Source organism: Phlebotomus argentipes, unplaced genomic scaffold (assembly GCF_947086385.1).
Source record: "Phlebotomus argentipes unplaced genomic scaffold, Phlebotomus argentipes genome assembly contig_15, whole genome shotgun sequence".
NCBI classification, from domain to species: Eukaryota; Metazoa; Arthropoda; class Insecta; order Diptera; family Psychodidae; genus Phlebotomus; species Phlebotomus argentipes.
Genome location: NW_026776181.1, coordinates 18,333,396 through 18,354,122, shown reverse-complemented (window position 1 = coordinate 18,354,122; position 20,727 = coordinate 18,333,396). Strand labels below are relative to the sequence as shown.

Genomic DNA, 20,727 nt, shown 5'->3' with positions numbered 1-20,727 from the left:
GCTGCCATCCCGCTGAGCTGCCAGATGGCTCTGTGGTCGTGAGATTGCAAAATCAGAAGAGCGAGCTGTCAAAGTGTGTTTTATTTTCTCGTGGATTTTCGTCACTTTTCTCCTCGAATAATTTCTCTTATTTTCACCTCAAGACTCAATCACACGCCATTGAAGCGACATTCACAGTGTTCTGCCTCTGTTGACGAGTCATTCTCACTTGCTACCGTGCTAATTGCGATGCACTGAGGCGGTGAAAAGTCGCCAAGGGAAAAACGTAACTATGAAATCTATGGCCAGGGGGCGAATATCTGATTTCGCGTGTGGGAATTTGATAAAAAGGACTTGTATTTCAGGGATACGTACAATAACTAATGCCTATTGCTTGCTGCTCTTGCTCTTTTTCCGCTTGATCTTCGTCCGCACCTTCCTGACGAATGTCTTGGCATTTTCAGAATCGCTGTCGGAAGTGTCGCGGTTCTTGTGACGCGCCGGACGCATCTTCTTGGACTTCTTGCCCGGCTGCACAGCCGTGACGACGATAGCGCCCGTCCGGAACTTGCTGGGTGACTTTGGCTTGTGGCCCAGGTGGTTGGCTGAGGGCACGAGGGCCCCGACGAAGTTCTGCGGCGCCAGAAGTGCTGCACTTGGCACGTCACGACCTTTTGGCTTCGCCTTAGCCAGGTGAGTGAAGAAATCCGTGGCCTTCACTATTTTAGTCAATGTGCTCCTGAAGAGACAGAATAATTGCCTTATAGTAAACACACAATTGTTTGCTACGTCTTCAACTGCCCTTGCCGGCCAATGTTTGTGTCTTTTTGGCGCGGAAGGACATTGAAGGGAAAGTGAATTCTTTACATACTTGGGCTTTCGCTTGCTCTTGGCCTGCTCCTCTGGCAGAGACTTGATGGGCGTGACGAAGGAGGCTGTGTTCCGCCTATTTTTACCCACTTTCTCATTCACCTTCGCCTGCACCGCACTTCCATTCACTGTCGCTGGCTTCCGCGGTGTCTTCTTATCACTGGCCAGCGCACTGGCGGCATTCTGTCTCTCCGTCTCTTGCCAGGCGGCGAGCTTCTGCGAGCACGCCGTCAGCAGACTCTCGCTGTCGTAGTCATTGATTCTGGGATGATTGGCGGCGGTTTTCTTGCTGCTGAGCGATGAAACACCCCAAGAAAGTGGCCGCGAGCGATCAATTCCATTCTTTCCCGGCCACGCTCCTGCCCAAATTTGCTTCTTGAGCGACAGCTTCAGCTGAAGATTATCCGCGGTGTCGTAATTGATGGCATCTTGGGTGGAATTTGTGATTTTCAACGTGGCCATGCAGCGATTAAAACTGTGCCAAGATTTAGCACGTTTGCTGATGTTTATTGGGGGAAATTCCGATATTGATTGCGTTGCTGCGCCTTCGTGCATTTTTGACGACTTATCTCCAAGCTCATCATCGGTTTTCTGGGCCACATTGAGAAAGAAAAAGGAAAGGAATGTGTGTGTTAGCATTGATTTTGCAAAATACCGCCGAAATCTTGGCGCTCACTTTCGTTGATGTTATTATCAATTCGGGTGGCATGTGAATGTTGGTGTCGGTGAAGAGTTGAGGTGATTTCCGCACCAATTTCCCCTTGTATCCGCGCCCAAAGATATCCGCGTCGGTTTCGTAGTCCTCGTCTGAGGTTGAATAGCAGAGATCGAGGCCAGGATCTGTGGTTGGAATGTCCATGATGGGCCTTGAGGGGAATTTCTGTGATTTCTTCAGTGTCACTGGTCGTTTCAATTTGGACTTTCTGAACTGTTAATGGCAATTTAATAGATATTCTTGATATGCAAGAGTGTCTTTCTGCGTGGTGTTATTATTATTTAACTGTATGGGTGCTAAAGTAGCTCGATTGTGGGGGGAAATAGTAGTGATAGTGATAAAAGTGCTGGAGGAGGAAATAAAGAAAGGATATTCTTAGAAAATTCGTCATTTTTCAGCACAACGATAATAAATTCATGGCATATAATAAACAGATTGTGAGAAAATTGTGCTGAAATCCGCCAGAAATGCAATTACAGCTTTGGCTGATTGAAGCGACAGGAATTATAATGTGAATATTTTCCAAGAAATGTGCCAACTTTCACAGAATAATTCGGGTGTTTATGTACCTTCTTATTGCACTTGAGCTTTGATGGCATGACCGGAGACGAGGGTGGCACCTTCAATGGTTGGCAACAAGGTCCCTCGTATATACTTTTGTTGGCTTCATTTTCCGAACTATCAGAACTTGTGTCACCCTCATCGCTGTTGGTCACAACACAGAGAAACACACACACACAATTATTAATTAATTAAATGCCTGCAGCCTGTGTGTCTATTGTGGCACACTTAATTGCTCAAATTATCTGGGCATTTACCTAGAGTAGTCAGACAGTGGAATATTTAGTGGTTCATCAGCACTTGAACCCTCCTTTGACAGTCGATTGAGGATTTTCATGCGGAGTCTCTCCTGTGGAAAGAGATTAATATGCAATTATCTCTCGTGAGATGCGTGAGAGTATAATTGGATGGGGAAAATGATAAAGAGAAGAAAAACGAAAAAAAAATCGTGCAAAAAAGAATATTTAATCTTCAAATTGTGCTCAACAGAAGAAAAGTATATAATTTCATTTCAGGTACAATGTGTGCCAGAAGAATTTCTCAAACATATATTTCTTATCTTTTTTCTGTGGTTTTCAACAAGAATTATAAGAAAGAGTGAAAGAGAGATTGCAAAGTTGTGTAGTGTTGTAAAAAGGTAAAACGAAGTCACGATGCAAACATTAATTACACTATAATAGAGAAACTCAAAAGTTTTTTGAGAAGTCCTTTCAAGAATTAATGTCCAACTCTATATACACAATTAATATATTATCAAATATATAAAAATGACGATGCAAAGTATAAAGAAGACGTGCGCGTGTGTTGAGAAATTATTAAATAAAATCAAGAGAGACAAAAAAAAGAGGAAATTGGCAAAGTGGCAAAAAGTAATTAGAGTGATTTCTGCATTTCCGCATTCTTAAGGAGACGTTCTTCCAATTTCTGTGCTTTCTTGGCCTTTCGCAATCTACGCTCTAATCGTCTAATCTTTTTCAATCTCAACATCAATCTCTTTCGCCTATTTACTTTCAATGGATTCTCATCGTAATAATCCATGAGTGTTTCACAGAAAGCTCTGCCCAGTTGCTCGTAGTCCTGAAAGGGAGGGAAAAAGGCTTCATTAAACACACACACAGACTACACATGAGGAAAGCATGATGAGGGATAATTTACCATGGTATTGAAGTGTGTTCCATTGCGACTCCCCAGCGTTGTTCCGCCAAAGGATGCCTCGATGGTGTAGCTGTTTGTGACACCCAACATCCACACGACTATTCGTCCGGTGCCCTCTTTGTTCTTCTGAATCTTGAATTTGCAGCTCTCGAAGGAGAATTTATCAGCCACATTCTTGTGCAGCATGAGTGGAAACACCTGTTCGGAGAGCTTCTTCTCAGGCTGTCGCTTATTCTCGCAGCCATAGATGAATACGTTGTGCTTTCGTGAGTGCGCGTGCATGTCGCAGTACATGACGACGCCACAGTCGTCCATCAGTCTTTTGATCATTGCTTTGGTGTACCAGATTGACGGATATGTCTCCCTAATCACTGTGCGATATTGGCGATTCAAATCCTTGCCCGTGAGTGAACTCCGTGTATTTCCGACAATCACGCCGTCAGGATTGAGCATTGGTATCAGCTTGAAGATGAACTTGTGACGCAATCTCTTCGCCACATATGAATCACCCGTGATGAAGTCCATCAGACCCTTCATCATCCACGACGAGGGTGTTTCTCCGGGATGAACTCTGGCTGACACCACCACCGCCCTCTTCTTTTGCTTGCAATAAGGGTGGAGGAGGAAGAAAAAAAGAACACACATGTGCCAAGTCAATTTCTCTGTTCTTTTTCTATAAATAGACACTCGTGGGAAAAAACTATATCGATATAAAATTACTTTCTAATATCTCTGTCGTGAAAAGTTAACATGACATTTCTGTCTAAAAAAAACCACTAAAACTTTGCAATCCTGATTTATTGTTACTCGTTCTAAACTGAAAAATTAAGGGCTCAACTTTTTATTCTTTCTCACCCTTCGAGTCTGAGTGATTATGCAAAAAGGCGTATTTAATATTTGGAAGAGCTTCAGTAGCAGTTTGTAAAATGAAAAGTGATTAAAAGAGCTTTTCATAAATCTGTTGGCTTTTTCAGCTTTATGTCTGTGTACTGAGGAAAATTGCTGGTATTATTTGTGGCCATTTAGTTGATTGAAATTTGGTGCTATATATCTTTGAGGGATTATTTTTAGTGTTTCCACTCAAAGTGGAATGACTTTGTGTGCGTGTGTGTTGTGTGTTTTGGGGAAATTAATGACCTGTTATGTTGAATAACCCTCTAGAATGAATTTATAGATGTGAGAATTTGAATTTACTGTCGTGCTTTTGCTCTCATGAGACTCGAAAGTGCAGTGAATATCTTCACAATTTTGTATTATCTTTGGCATGTCCTTTCGCCTGGAAGGAACACCTTGGCGCAGGGTGTGAATTCCTCTCGTGACCCAATAAATATTCATCTGAGCGTGAACTTTCTCTAATGTCTCTACGTGAGCTATGAATCCCTTATCTTAAAGTTGAAAATGTCTCTGAGTGAGTTTAAGATTTACACCACAAGATTATTGTGACGGGATTTCCGGAATAGAGTGAAACATTGAGACTCACTTTTACTGCCTCCTCCTCCGCTTGTGGTGCTGTGACTGTCAAGTAGTAGATATTGTTGCCCGCCAGAGATCTGCAGAGCAGTCGGAGTTTGCAGTACTTGGACTTGACTGGGTGGCGTTGGATTGCCATCAGATAATCCTGGAGGTCGCTGTAGGTGTAAGGATAGCTGTGGGCGAAGTATACTGTGTCGTTGTCATGCTGAAATTCTATGTTGAATGTGAGGGTGTAGGAGCCATTCTCATCATCGTCATCGTTCAGGGGACTTAAGGGCAAGAGAGAGAGGAGAGAAGAGAAAATTAGATGACTTCTGCTGATGGTGTTTTTTGGGGGCCAAAACAGCGCGCACTCACAATGTGTCATCGTTGCGAAAGTATGTGATATTTTCTCCACATCGCCGCCAACCGATGAGAGATGTATTGGCCTCAATGGTTGAGTACATGAGGGGACGCATTCCTTCATTGTAGAGACTGTCCGACTTCACTAAATTGACAATGGAGAACCTGTGGGCATGTGACAGTTGGATTTTATGACAATATTTCCATGATTTGTGCACCTGTGTGAGTATATAAAGTGCTTTTCGATAGCATATTAACTTTGTGGTATTTGATTCTAACCTGTAATTAACTTTTTTCCGTGTATTCATGACGCGAAAGTAGAACCATTGTGTGTGACGATTGGTATACATATCGGGTCTTAAGTAGAGTTCATAGTATCCTGATGTTATTTTCACAGCCTTTGCTAAATTTCCCGACTCGAAGCGCGATTCGAACACTAAATCTTCAATTTCAGGTGGATTTGGGTGGGCATTGAGCAGATATTTCGATCCACCAACGCTGGAACGACTGAACTGTGGAAGATTGTTGCTCGTGAGATTGTTGCATCTCGCTGTGTCTGCTGTATTAATTTGTGCACTATCTAATTTTAGGCTTTTGCATTTGATACTTGTGTCGTCACACTCGTCATCATCATCATTGCAATTGCCATCTCCACTCTCATCGGAATCTGTTGCATCTGTGTCCGGTGTTTTGCTCTTTATGTCATCAGATTCCGGTGTTGAAGAGTAATTTATCTCGGTCGCTGAACTATCATCGTCGTCAGAATCTGAATCACTGTCTCTATTTGACTATATGCATTGTTGATTTTTATTTTTTAATTGTGCAGTTTGAATTGATTGATTGGTGGTGGATTTATTGATGTGCATTGCACAGATGGGGAGATTTAGAGACAAAAAAAAGAGAGAAAGAGAGAGAGAGAGAGAAGGGAGAGAATTGACATGAGTATCACGTGTCGTCTTGCAATTCTATCATTCATCACTCTGAGGAACTTATCAATGCCATGTGGTTAGGGGTGTATTTACAAGCCAACTCACACACTCAGTTGGGAAAGCTCACGTGAGATTTCACATCTGCGATTCTTCTGTTCATTAATCGCAAGGAATAAGAAAACAGTTCAAATCTAATTTTGTCACAAATGCACAATTAAATTCACACAAATTAACACTGAACCTGAGAAAAGCCGGGAAGGAAAGTTTGTGAATAAAATCTGTACCAATTGGCAAATGCACTTACAAAGAGGCGAGAGACTGATGGGGTTTTTGCTTAGCATGAAGAGAAAGACTTCTAATATATACACACCTATTGTGTGTCTGGCAATGAATTGTCACACTTGGCAATGACATAGATTGTGTCTGTTCTTCTCTTTATGCAATTCATGTTTCCTCCCCATATATTTATCCTATTCTCTGTGTCTTTGTGTTTGTATGTTTCATGCTGGGAAATATTCTGTATGAATTCCTTGAAGGAAAAAGTCCCTTCTCATAATTCCAATTAAACTTTTAATTGCTTCACCATTGTCTGTGTTATGTCTTCATATATATATTAATGGAATGAGAGGAGCAATAATTTTGCAGACAGGGAAATGTTAGCTGGAAAATTTGCATTAATTTGTTGCCCAAAACAACAATAAACATAATTTGAAGCAAGAGGTGAAACAGCGCGCAACCTGCAGCGAAACTGCACAAATTGATGATGATGACGGCACAAAATCTGTGTGGTAAATTAATAATTACTTCTTTTTGGCTTAAACCAAATAAATATTCATGTTATTCCTGGTGGATAAACTCATTTCGGTGGTGTTGCTGGCAAATCGCGCGCGATCACATAAAACCACTAAATTCATGTTTAACACGTTAAAATATTTTTGCACTTAATGAATAATTGATGGCATACGTGTTTCTCCTCGATATGGATTTATCGTCGGCTTGTGCTATATTGCAGATGTAAAATACAGTTTGAGACATTTTAGTCAATATTTCTTGTTATCGTTAAACTTTTATCCCTGAGAAATTTATGGCCTGAAGTCAATCTGAAGATATTCCCAGGAAGAAGCCAATAAGTTTCTATCAATTCAATTTGGTAATGGAACAACTTCTGGTCAAATATGTATCAAGAAAATGTTTTTGAGAAGTATATAAACATTACAGTTTGTTAGGAAAGAGACAAGATAAATTATTGGAAACATGTGAAGAAATTTGAAAAGTCAATTGTCTTCACGTCAACATTAAATTATTGCTCTCTTGCAATAAATGTGGAATGATTTAACCGCACTCAGCGAATGTCAACAGCACTTAATTGCAAAAGATCGAATAGTTGCACTCGAACATTCTTTCTGGCTGATGAATTTATGTCTTTCTCAGCATATTCAAGAGATTCACTGCCAGATTTCATTAGAAAAAAAAATATGACTAGCCGTGCTAAGTCAATTAATGCACAATATTTTATCAAAATGTGTTTAATCAAATTGTGCCATTGAAATGAGTTTATATTAATTTATCCGCACATGTCATTAATTGCACGAAATACAAATTAAAGCCACACAACATTATATTGAAAATAAAGACACTTTGTTTTGGCTGAGGCCAAAAGTTGGGATGTGAAGCATGGTATAAATTTTGTTAGGAAGCTTAATGTCTTTTCCCTCACAAAATCTTTGAAGGTTACTTACATAATTAACGGCACTGACAGGATTATAATTATAAATCACTATTCCATTCTCCTCTCCGACTGGTCGTGGCTGCAATTCCTTCCCTGTTGGCTGATAGTATGGTTCGGGAGCTTCTGGCACATATTCTATGTGATAAATTCGTTCTTCCAATACCTAAAAATGTGGGACGACAATGGAGATTTTCACTGCAATTTATCTCTGAATGGTGGTTTAGTTAAATAATAAATTGTGGGATTTTTCCTTGTGTTTCTCTACGTTCTTACACTCATTTCCCTCTCATATGCAACAGATTTAATTAATTTGAACATGAAATCAGAGGTGTTTAACTCGCGATACACTCGAAACTAATTTCCCTGAGAGCAATTATGACAATTAAACATGGTGTTTGAGTGCTATTTTTAAAAGCGCCCGTGTGAAAAGCAGCTGATCGCTTTGAGAATATGGTTTGATGACACCGCGTGTGTACGACACCGTTGAGTAATCTTGATAGACTGAGTCGTGATGTATGTTGGCTGATATGAAATTTGTGTGTAGGCTTTAAATAAAAGGTGTACATACTTTGACAGAGAGAGAGAGAGAGCAATATTGCTATGGGTGCTTTCGACTATATACCCCAAACATTCGCCTAGGTAACGGTCGTACGGAAATTGTCGAACTCTCGATGAACCCTCACAATCAACATTGCCTGAATTCTATCACGCGGGGAAATGTGTATTTACAGCGGAGTTCCGATAGAGTCAGGCTTCAATCGCGCGCGCTCTCCTGTTCTTTTTTTTTTCTTCTTTTCACTGCCTCTGCTTATAATGTAGGGAAAAGCATAGGGATTTTTTGCAGTGTTGGTGTCGCGAGGTTGTTGAATTGTGTTGTAAAAGCATAAATTCCGATATTTTCGATTCATTTCACTCACCCACTGAGCAGAAACAAAGGCATTGTGGCTTTACACTTTATTGGGGACTGACATTTGCGCTCTAAAAAAAATATGTATGTACAAAATGTCTATTTACCCTGATGGGGTGTATATATATATATCTGTATGGGAAGAGAAACATCAGCCCGATATTCTTCGATTGGGGGTGAGAAGTGAACATTTTGTCTCTAGACAAGTTCGATAAACCAATGAAGATTAAGCACGCACGAGAGCAATAAATAATTTTTCATGTTAAATTTTCTATGACTTTTGAGTTTTCTGCTGTTTTTTTCTCTTCCTCATCATATGCTTGACTTCCTTGTGACTCTTGCACGCCTTTGTTTTGACTTCTATTCCGAAAAAAGGAATACATTAAGAAGCCACAATGTCTGCGACTTTGTGAATTTTTGAATTTATGCGAGAGGAATTTAAACATTATTTTAGGTTTCATATTAAATTTTTCGCTTGCCGATCTGACGTGGTGTCTTGATGTAGATGAAGCACCAGAGATCAAAGGAAATTTTGCAGTGAATTCTTGTGAACAGAGAAGCGCGCTTGATGGTAATTTCAATTTCAAAGGGAGACTTTTGTGGGAGTATCACTTAAAATGCTCTCTTCACATTTTTGGCTGCTGATTGTCTGACAAATTTGAACGAAACGCTGTACTTTCTGCGGGTAAAGGATATTGATTTCAATTGTCGAAATTGAGATTTTGGTGTCTTCATACGCGTTACAATGATATGTGTATTATTTATAAACATGCAACTCAGTTGTTATTTAATTTCAATATCAATCATACGCTATAGTGTGGAATTATGCCAGTGCAGTTGGTCGATTTGACTGGAATTTCTTCGTTGAATTTTCTTGATCCAAAACTGTCCAGTGCAATTATTATTTCAACCCAATATTATTAATTTTTCATCTAATGTCAAGACACGGAAATTGTGTGGTTGTCTTTCTGATAAATTACATGCATATTTCAGCTCGAATTGAATGACATACGAGGTGAAATAAATGTGAATTATATGTGAATGAGTTAATATTGTATCCCACAAGAAATACATATTTAATTCACAAATGAAAGGAGGATTATATAGGCGATAAAATTTGAGTATAAACGACGTCGAATGCAGGAGCAAGTTTAATATACTAAATGACGCGAATTGTACCGCCCACGCGGTGTGATAAAAGCAGCACTGTAATTCTTTATTATGTCGCTCCTGATACATTACATGAATGGTGGGACTTGTCGAGAAGCATAAAACTTGGAGGCAGGATTGAGGAAAAATTATTTTTGGCACTGCCTAGGAAAGTGTTCGCGATTAGTGTGGCGATAGAGGAGTGAAATGGCTTTTTGGGTGTGAGAAGCAGAAGAAGATGAGAAAAAAAATCCCATTTAGCATTGATGTCACTTTGGATTGTGTGGTTTTTTCTTTCTCTGCCTTCTTTTTGACTCTTTTTTGGAGTTAATAATTAATTTCTATTCTTATTTTAACCAATCATCACAGCTGAGGCTTTGTGTTTGACTGTTTAGAGATTTCAGTGAACCTCAGGCGCGCGATGATAGATTTTTCCTTGTTTTGGCTTGGCAAATTCACTGCTTTTTTTTTTGGCTTACCTGACACTCGATCGGCCATCGTGCCGCTTGCTGAGGACAGTCATAGTCTCTTTCTTTCGGCAATGCAAATAAATCCCGGGGCTCCTTGAGGCGAGCAATTGGACGCAGGGTTTTTGCATCTGTATTCACCTCCAGCTGGTTGGTTTTTAGGCTATTTGACAGGAAACTCCCGAGGAAACCTACAAATAAAATGCGATGCAATTGATTTGTGTTGAGAATGTGAATTGCAAGAGTGTGGGAAGTGTCGAAATTCACTTTCTTTTTGCATTTTCTCTCAAAATATAACACCAGTCAATGAGGAGAGAATTTAATTTTAGCCCCTTTTGTTTGCATATGTCTTCTCGTACAGTAAGCGAGCGAACCATTTGGGATTATGTAGTATGATTTAATCTAATAGTGGGAATATATATTGGAATGTGTGCATGGAATTGCTATGTGACAATTATTAGAGTGTATAAAATTGGATTTGAGTTTCATACCGTTGAATATTCAATGCAATTTCACACTATATTTCACTGCAATGTTGTTTGTTTTTGCCAGTCGAATGGAAACGATAAATATTTCTGGCGAAATTGCACTTGATACAAAGTTGAGATGAGATTTTTGTTGTTTTTTCTGTTGGTTCTGTGTGTCCGTGAGTGGTGTTGAAAAAAGGATTGTTCCACTTTTGCTGGACAGATGAAAATTAATATTCTTTCTGACTGTTTTCACGAGAACGAGTGTGAAAAATTGCACAGTGTGTTTCCTCACTCAGGCGAACTGTGAGGCGATAAATTTTCCCGACACCACGACAGAGCGAGAGAGAAAAAGACGTGCTAATAGGACGAGTGGAAAATGTAGACTGAGGAAAAGTGTGTTCGAGAGCAGAACGCAGAGTGAGAATATTCTCTCGCCTGTGAAAACTCATGTTCTCATGATCGGTCTCTTCGGTGCGCGTTTTCCGCCACATTTGAATCCACCGACAGTTGATTGCAGTCGTGTTGGGTGCAAAACGCACATGATATCCCAATTTATTTACACAATATTTCTGGCCTACGCCAGAGTTCAAAGGCACCGTCAAAGTGTCTCCGACGGATTTGTGGATGCACTCACGGAGTGTCGTGATGAATTGTGCGAAGTTGTATGGAAAAGAAAAAGGCTCCTCGTCGTTCGCTGATGTACAGCGCGCATGTGTTGGTGTTTTTGGGGAAATATCTATTTATTTATTTTCCCAAACGACAGCAATATTTGCCAGCAGGTGTGGAAAACACTGTGGTCTTCGTAACAAGTGTGACATTCTTGCAAAATGCATCACATCATTTGTGATTTTCCCTGGTGAGAGAGAGAGATGAAATTGATGCAGAAAATTTTGCAATATTCCACGCTCAGTTTCATTGAGTTTAATTGCATGTGAAAAAGGAAAATGATAAATTGAGCAAGATTAAATACGTGACACTTTTCTTCTTGTGATGAGAGATTTATTTTGATGAAATTTTGGCACAAATTCTATCATAGAAAAATTTACAGAGAGTTTAGAGAGAAAACGTTGGTTTCCATGGGATTTATTCACTTTGTGAGTTTGTCTTCTGAGAATGTCTCCTTTTTACCTTGCGCTGTAAATGTGTAGACCGGAAAGAGTTGAGCTTGAAGGAATCTGACACGATTGCCGGTTGAAATGTTCCAACTGCACCCATTTCCTCTAAACATGTTCACTTGTACTTCCTATTCACTTTTCAAAATTTTACACTTGGACAGCACTCAAAGGCAAACCCTCATGTGATAGTGGAATTGGAAAAGTTGCATTGAATTTTCAAATGTTTGTTGAGAAAGAGAGAGAAAAAATGCCCTAAATCAATCTTCATTTTCCCCTGATGGCAAAAAAAAAACACTTCTTTTTCTCTCTGTTTTTCACTTGTCACGACAAAAGTGGCTGAATGTGAAAAAAAGCAGAACTATTTCCACTGTAACAGTTGTGAAAAAGGTGCAAATTTTCTCACTGTGATTAAAAGTTTTTGAGGTCAAAATTTGAGGTAATAACAATTCACTTTTTGGCTGTGTGGAAAGGAAAACCTTTTTGCGCAGCCGAAAAAAAGCCTCGCCGCACAAATATGTCGAAGAGAGGAGTTCAGACAAATTGCAATTTCAATAGATAAACTGTTTGGCGTTGTCGTGGGAACAAACATTGTGTCAATCCTTTGTTACACTCACTGCTGCATGATTTATTTTGGATAAATTGAAAAGTTCTGGATGGATTGAATTTCCATCCTGGATAAGTTGTTTTGAATTTGGGGGTGAGTTTTGGAGTCATAAATATTGTTCTGAATGAGATGAACAACCTTCAAAAAGCATTGTGACTTTGTTATAAGCTTTCCTCTGTATAAACTTGAGATGTTCATATTTTTGGGCAATTTGTCCTTGTTTTCTTGCAATTCAAAGACTCCCACGCAAAGGACAATGGTGATATAAATTTTGTATCTTTTATGCTAAACAAATGTAAATTTGTCTTACTATTTTTAAATATAACAAAATATTTTCTATCTTCCATGACGCCAAATTGACTTTTCTATGCTGTACTTTTGAGTGGAATTCTTGTCTGAATTACAACATTGTGTGTCCTCACAGAGATGAGCATTTGTTGGGAGCTTCTTAGACCGTAAATAAAATGAGCATCTTAATTTAATATTTATGACAAGTGTTAGCAGAGATTGCGAAATACTCTAAAGCACATAACGAGGTGGGTTTGAAAATAAAATCTGTATACATAAACTCTTTTAACTCTGCAACGTTCTCATGAATTAAACTCCACGTAACATGTCAATTTGATTCTAAATTTACACAGAAAATTGCAGAGAATTACAGTTCGGAGGGACGACTGAAAGAGTTTTTCTCTCCAATGCATAATCTATTAGGTCATTGTTTGTTCAATATAAATATAGAAAAATTGGCGAATTGAAAGAAATCGCGCGCGCGGTGACTTGAAGGGAAAGAATATATCCTTCTCTTGGTAAATGTGGGTCAAGGTCAGTAATAATTGTAAAGAAAAAAAACTTATCATATCGCTTATTGATTGATTTTATTGAAACTATGGCAATGATAATTGAATTAAAGGGGATTCCAATCACTCACCGCCGTTGTAGTTTTCCTCCAGAGGAGCGTCCATGATTTTCTGTGTCACTGTTAATTGCACGACATGGTGATTTTGTGGGTGTTCTTCTTCAAGGGTGAAATTATCACTTCCCCGTTTTCGGCGACTTATGAGATATTTGAAACTTTCATCATTAATTTTCCTCGAGTTTGATCAATTTGGCAAGAGTTCAACACCTTATTTCAGCGGATGAGTTATTAAGTTTGCGGCTCGGAAATGTTTGTTTTATTATTTTTTCTCGGGTTTTTTGTCTGACTGTGTGTATTAGAATAAATTCTTTTTCACTATCAATTTGCCCAATTAACTCTTCGCCCGGGTCATGATTGAAAAATTTACTGTCTATTGACGGTGAACTTTCGCGTTGTACTGAAAATGAAATTGTATTTTCATAACCGGTATCTCCGCACAAGCAGAAAGCTTGAGTGAGGCTTTTTCTTTTTGTTTATTCATCCAGTGGTGTGGAAAAGTTCTTGCTGTGTTAACACAGCAGAACACACAAACTCGTGAAGCGCTTTGGAACATTGTGAATGATGGTTGAAAATACAACTTCAAGACATTGTAGCCGTAATATATAGTAGGAATATTTATTCTAATAGTTTGCGATATAGAGAATGTCTGTGTATGTTTTTGTGTGATGTGCAGAGCTTTCGCGTCTTCTTTCACTCTTGCGCAAAAATGAAAGGGTTAACATGACTCTACTCGGAGGCGCTTTTTGCCGTCAACGAACTCTATACAGATTCAACTTATTTCCATACACAACTATTTTAATATTAGAAAGCTCAAATTCACATTTGTGAGATACATAATTTCTTTGTGGCTATAAATAAATGTACAGAGAAAATGTGTCGATTTTTTTTTTGTTCTCTTATAAAACTCTCTTCCAAGAATCCTATTTCTCTTGTTCTTTGTGAGGTTTTGGAAAGGCAAAAGAAAAGAATGGTTTGTTAATAATAAAATTGAGTGATATGGGTTTTTCCGATGGGAAAATGCAAGCTTTCGCGGGGGCTTTTTTTTCTTTCTTTCTTCGCGAGAAAGTTCAACAGCAACGCGTTGGTTTTGCAAATCACCTGAATGAATAAATAAAGTGGAGAATTTGAAATGAGGTTTTTTTTTGCCAGTGAACAAGAGACTTTCAGGAGAGCGTGAGAGAATTGAAAATCATGCTCATCGACGGCTTTTGGGGCACATTTTCCTGGGGGGAGTTTATTAAAGATTGCAGATAAGACAAAAGCACTGGCTGTGTTGAAATTGAATTTGCAATTTGGCCAAAAACTAATGGGGTTTTGCGTTAATATTGTAGGTGAAAAATTCATTATGTGTTTGAATTGAATTAACTGATGTTTAATCTTTAAAATTGAAAGCATCGGAGGCAAACATAAGGCAAGATAGACTGTCCCTCAGGTTTTTACAAGTCGTTAAGTTTATTTTTGAAGGCGTAAAAAAGAGTTGTTTGAGTGCAAATAAAATCTATTTGCGTATATTTCTGCCATAGAATTTTAATACCTTTATCAGGATTGCTCGTGAAGACTATATATTTCAGACCACAACATCTCTAATTAAAAGCCAATCGCATTTAATATTCTTATAGTGAAACTTGTCGAAGCGATCTATTATTATCTCTGGCTGTAATCGCGGAAAAAACGTCTGTAAATGCGAGTGAGGCAAAAGTTTCAATCACTCGCATGTTTGGCGTGTGCTATGTATTATAGATATATACATATATTTGTCAGAGTTCAAAGAAAGCATTAATCGAACACGACAAAGGAAGGAAGATATCCTCTATCACGCGTGAGTCAATAGACTCGAAGGCTCATGTGAAATTGTAAGGAGAATCCGGGCGTATAAAGTTTTTTCAATGAGAGGTAATAAAATGCCTATAGATATTATATATGTGGAGCTATTTTTTCCTCACTATCATCCCCCATTTCGAATGTCTATTTTTGGTGTTTGAAAAGGGGAGAAATGATTTCCTGGAATATGTGTAAATTGTTGTGAGGTATTTTTGGATAACTTTTCGCGTCTATTTTATTGATATCGTGAGGAGTTTTTCCGTTTCAATTGAATTTATGTGTTTATTTCATGGACATTTTTTTCCATTTGGGGAATTTTATAACACGCTTTGTATAAGGTCCTTTATAGTGATAATGATCGTGACATGAAGTGAATTATGAATGCACATTGAGTGTCAGTAAATTCACCCCCAAAAACATGATATGTGTTTGTGCTTATGGAAAATTCCTCTGGATTATTTCATTTTTTTGGGCAATATTTTGTGCAGAACTTTGACATGAAAATATGGAGTCAGTAAATTTGTATTCTTCTTGATTTGTATCTTCTTCAGGAGGGATTTATATCATGGAAATGACATACACCTTTTCTCTTGTTTACTTGAAAATGCAGAGCTTTTTTATCCAAGATTAACTTTGATGAATGGCTCATACATCGTCACATTTCGCCTCCATGGCAATGAAGGGAATTATTTATTCGATAGAGTTCAACTTTACCACCCATCTTGAGTCGCTATGTGATTTTAAAATCACTTCCACTAAAAGGGAGATAATAATTGGTTACCATCATTTCAGTTCCTGGATTGATTTGAGTGGAGAATTCAGTGGAAAATGGGAAGGAAAGTGACTGTTGCTGTTGCCACACTGAATCAATGGGCTTTGGACTTCGAGGGAAATCTCTCAAGGATTCTCCAATCGATTGTTGAGGCCAAGGAAATGGGCGCGACGTATCGAACAGGACCAGAATTGGAGATTTGGTAAATTATTTTGCTCTTTTCTCACACAGTGAATTCATAAACAATTTACTCTCTTTTGCTTCTTCTGTTTACAGTGGATACAGTTGTGAGGATCATTTTCTGGAGCCAGACACATTTCTCCACTCGTGGGAAGTTCTACTGGAATTATTAACTTCCAGTCACACGCAGAACATCTTGATTGACGTCGGAATGCCGATTCAGCATAGAAATGTCGCTTATAACTGCCGTGTGACGTTTTTTAACAAGAAAATACTCCTGATTAGGCCCAAAATGCAGAATTGCGATGATGGCTGTTATCGTGAGACGCGATGGTTTTCCATGTGGAAGAAATTGTGCATGACGGAGGATTTCTACCTGCCACGAATGATTTCGGCAGAAACAGGACAACAGACTGTGCCGATTGGCGATGCTGTCATTGCCACAAAGGACACGTGTATCGGCTACGAGATATGCGAGGAGTTGTGGAATCCCAAGAGTATGATTCATTGCGCATTCATTGTTTATGAACACAGGGAAATTAATTAAGCTCACCTGCAGGTACACATATTGATTTGTCCCTGTCCGGCGTGGAGTTGATTGTGAACAGCTCTGGCAGCTATATGCAATTGCGAAAGGCCTATGTGACAACGGACCTGATAAGGAATGCAACGTACAAAGCTGGCGGTGCTTATTTGTTCAGCAATCTCAGGGGTTGCGACGGGCAGCGAATATACTTCAATGGTTGTTCTGCTGTGGCGCTGAATGGGGAAATAATAGCGAGAGGAAAGCAATTTTCGTTGCAAGATGTTGTAAGTGAATTTTACTCCATTTTCCTACCATTCACAACATGGTTTATTGAACTGTTTACCTCAAACCTGGGTTATTTCCCGTGAGGGCAATATGTTATCCTGAATCCTAGTGGATTCAATTTTATTTACTTCAATTGGAAATTGAACCTTTTTCACTATTGACAAAGCATTTATCTCTCTCTTTCTGCCAGAGTAAACACAGAGGAAGAGAGTGCTTTATGACATCTATTCTTTGTGTGCTTTCCATTGGATTTAGAGGAAATTGATTTGATCGCATGAATATTGTAGAAGTTTCGTGTTTGTCTTGCAGGAAGTGACTGTCGCTACCATTGATCTGGAGGACATTCGCTCATACAGAATGGCTTTGCGGTCACGCAGCGTGATGGCAGCGTCGGCGCCCACTTATCCGCGCATCAATGTGGACTTTGAGATGTCTGGTCACAACTACATGAGCATCCCCACGAGCATTCCCATGCAGTGGAAGTATCACACGCCTGAGGAGGAGATTGCTCTGGGTCCGGCGTGCTGGATGTGGGATTATCTGAGGCGGTCAGGACAGGGTGGATTCTTTTTGCCGCTGAGCGGCGGAGTGGATTCCAGCAGCACAGCGTCGATTGTACACTCAATGTGTCGTCTGGTGGTGAATGCCATTGAATTGGGTGACATTCAAGTGTTGCACGATGTGAGGAAGATTCTTGGCGATCCAGACTACACGCCAGACAATCCGCACGCCCTCTGCAATCGACTCCTCGTCACATGCTACATGGGCAGTGAGAATTCCAGTGTGGAGACGAAGCAGAGGGCAGCTGTGTTGGCCGATCAGCTGGGCTGCTATCATCTGGAGATCAACATTGATGGCGCCGTGAGTGCCCTGATTGGTGTTTTCACGTTCGTGACGGGAATGACACCGAAATTCCGATCTCTGGGCGGATGTGCGAGACAGAATTTGGCACTGCAGAACATTCAGGCGCGCATCCGAATGGTTTTGGCCTATTTATTTGCACAACTCATGTTGTGGGTGAGAAATCGTCCTGGTGGTCTTCTTGTTCTGGGATCAGCCAATGTGGATGAGGCGCTGAGAGGATATATGACGAAGTATGATTGCTCCAGTGCTGACATTAATCCCATTGGCGGCATCTCCAAAGCGGATCTGCGAAAGTTCCTTCTCTATGCGAGAAATCAATTCAATCTTCCCATCATCGATGACATCGTCTCTGCTGCTCCAACAGCAGAACTGGAGCCTCTGGTCAGTGGACAGCTGGTGCAGACGGATGAGCAGGACATGGGAATGACCTATGCGGAACTCAGTGAGTACGGGAGATTGAGGAAGCAAGCTTACTGTGGACCATTCAGCATGTTCTGCAAATTGGTGGCGACTTGGGGACACGCGTGCACGCCCAATGAAGTGGCGGAGAAAGTGAAGCACTTCTTTCGCTGCTATGCCATCAATCGTCACAAGATGACTGTCCTGACGCCGGCTTATCACGCTGAATCCTACAGTCCTGATGACAATCGCTTCGATCATCGGCCTTTTCTCTATCGAGCCAATTGGAGTTGGCAATTCAAGGCGATTGACGAAGAGGTAAAGGCAGATTGCTAACAGTTTGTAAAGGAAAACTTCATGTTTTATTGTTGCTTTCTGTTTGGTTTTGCAGTTGGAGAGAATTCTGGTGCACAATGTGCAAAATCAAAATGCACCGACAAATACAGATCAAACGCGTGAAACGAATCAATCGAACAAGCAGAGCATCAGTCGCAAATCTTCACAACGTGATTCCAAACATGATTCGTCAACATCGCTCGACAATAAGCATCGTTCCAGTCATTCGAAACTCAATGTGAATGTAATGGGGAAAATTAGGGACCGAAGCGGAATTCCAGTGTAACACATTATTATTATCTGCTGTTGAGTCTTTTTTTTTGCACTCTTTCTTTCAGCATTCAATAGATGGAATTTGTTGCAATTTTACTGTTCACAGAGAATTTATAATAATAATAATAATGTTCTGTATAGAAACACTGAGTGCTGAAAGAGAGGTTTTGTACACCTGATGAGAGCAAATGTATCCTTCGCGAAGCACTCCGCACTGCTCAGCATCATGTTTAATGATTAAAATGACTTACAATAGGCCAGATATTCAGCTGAAGAAGCTAAAACACAATATACTGTAGCGAATTGATATTGAAATAATAGAGAGAATATTATATGGGAGTTATTTTGAGAGATGAGGCGTTAATTCACATGTCTAGTCAATTTAAATTGTAAAAGACATCTTTTTGAGGAATTGTAGCAATTTGTCGCAATTCTACATTAGTTATTAATGTCACACAAATACAAAGTGAGATGAAAATTTATTGTGTGAATCACATTAAAAGCGAGTTATGCAAATTTATGAATAGAGCGTAAATTATATAAATGACTTCTGCAGAGTGTAATCTCGGTAAAATAGTAGCCAGAATAGTTCCTGATGATATGAAAGAGAAAAACACTCCAAGATTTTGATGCAAAAGAAGCTTTTCTATGACGTACATTTTTCTCTCCCAAAACACAATCATTAGCGTGCATGTGAATAACTTAGCGAATGTTTCTTTGCCCAAGAGACGAAGAAGTTAATGTGTGACACCTTAAGTGATCGATATAATATAGTGAATATATGTTAAACTGTGATCATTTAGCACTTTCAACATATGGTGACTTAACGGTAAACTTCTGTGAGATGTTCTTAATATTTCTGATTGACAATTCGAAGAAGAAAGGGGAGAGAAAAAAAATCTGTTTGACACTGTAAAAATGTATCAAATTACTAAGAATTCTTTTCTTTGTCCACCTTTGAGAGATTATATCTGTTACAGCGTGAGTTTTAATGGGTTTCTGTGCTGCCCAAATAAATAACATCTTGTGGAAAAGACGTGATTTTGTGTCACTCAAGAAATTCTTTCAAGTATATAAAAATTTGTTTTCTTCCATTTTTGCCATACAAAGTAAGTGGAAAATTCGATTAGCTTTAGCCATTTAAACTCTCATTCATAATCTTATGAATTTGAATAGGAAATCAATTATTAATGAGCAATAAAAGTGCTTCTTGGCAGAAGTCAGCAAAATATAAGCATTTAATATCGACTTCGAAATGAGTCTTTCATGCGATTTTAGCAAGAATTTCTTCCCATTAAATTACATCACAATTATTAGAGAAAAAAAAACTCACTACAAATTATATTCATAAATATCTTATATAAAGGGATTAAAACATGAATGAATACTTTAGAGGTTGTTCAAGCATTTTCTAGAGGAATTGAAAAAAGAAAAAAAACATTACGATAGACTTCAGTGAGAATTACACATAATCATAATTCGTAATTTAGAACTCGAGGAATATTTAAATCAATAGAGAAAATTGGAATTGCTAGTAAAAAAAAACGCGTTAGTGTATTTTCAAAAACAAAAAAAATTACATGAGGAATAAAAATACCAAACAACATAGAATTTCTTGCCTTATAAAACAATATATTGCAACTGAGAAACACTTTTACAAAAAAAAAAAACTTTTGTAGTACTTATTGTATTTTTGAGGATCAATAAAGAATTTTAGCTCTATCAAAAATAAACCACCAAAGATCTTTTTAATTTTCGACGAAAGAAGGAATAAAAGAGAATATTTTCTGGTTTTCAGTGAAACTTCTTTATTTTTCCATTCGGTTCTGCGATTTTTTCTCCATAATAAAAGAAAAGACATAAATAAGATACAAAAAATAGCAATAAATA

The 20,727-nt window shown here is 38.9% G+C and overlaps 2 protein-coding genes across 3 annotated transcripts; one reads left to right on the top strand and one right to left on the bottom strand.

Moving 5' to 3' along the window:
* Positions 1-67: 67 nt before the first annotated feature.
* LOC132262536 (cytosolic carboxypeptidase Nna1) lies at positions 68-11,195 on the bottom strand. The gene is made up of 14 exons (XM_059761815.1): positions 11,039-11,195; positions 10,289-10,467; positions 7,764-7,916; positions 5,375-5,883; positions 5,111-5,260; positions 4,761-5,022; positions 3,281-3,877; positions 3,134-3,202; positions 2,383-2,474; positions 2,134-2,269; positions 1,526-1,777; positions 851-1,440; positions 355-718; positions 68-233 (listed from the first exon to the last, which is right to left on the bottom strand). The coding sequence occupies exons 1-13, from the start codon at positions 11,193-11,195 to the stop codon at positions 367-369; spliced, it is 3,498 nt and encodes a 1,165-aa protein (XP_059617798.1). The 3' UTR covers positions 68-233; positions 355-366.
* On the top strand, positions 562-20,570 carry LOC132263073 (glutamine-dependent NAD(+) synthetase). Of its 2 annotated transcripts, none has more exons than XM_059762645.1 (6): positions 562-672; positions 15,995-16,176; positions 16,251-16,651; positions 16,714-16,964; positions 17,275-18,546; positions 18,620-20,570. In XM_059762645.1, the coding sequence occupies exons 2-6, from the start codon at positions 16,031-16,033 to the stop codon at positions 18,848-18,850; spliced, it is 2,301 nt and encodes a 766-aa protein (XP_059618628.1). In that variant the 5' UTR covers positions 562-672; positions 15,995-16,030; the 3' UTR covers positions 18,851-20,570. The 2 variants fall into 2 exon arrangements, with proteins under 2 accessions (XP_059618628.1, XP_059618626.1); XM_059762643.1 differs by lacking the exon at positions 562-672 and adding an exon at positions 5,870-6,812.
* Positions 20,571-20,727: the final 157 nt, after the last annotated feature.

Coding starts and splice junctions, on each gene's coding strand:
- LOC132262536 (XM_059761815.1), bottom strand. CDS start 11,195: ATGAGTTTTCACAGGCGAGAGAATATTCTCACTCTGCGTTCTGCTCTC. Junction 3,878..4,760: donor CGGAGGAGGAGGCAGTAAAA/GTGAGTCTCAAT, acceptor TGCAAGCAAAAG/AAGAGGGCGGTGGTGGTGTC. Junction 1,778..2,133: donor AGCTCAAGTGCAATAAGAAG/GTACATAAACAC, acceptor TGCCATTAACAG/TTCAGAAAGTCCAAATTGAA.
- LOC132263073 (XM_059762645.1), top strand. CDS start 16,031: ATGGGAAGGAAAGTGACTGTTGCTGTTGCCACACTGAATCAATGGGCT. Junction 16,652..16,713: donor GGAGTTGTGGAATCCCAAGA/GTATGATTCATT, acceptor GCTCACCTGCAG/GTACACATATTGATTTGTCC. Junction 16,965..17,274: donor AATTTTCGTTGCAAGATGTT/GTAAGTGAATTT, acceptor TTTGTCTTGCAG/GAAGTGACTGTCGCTACCAT.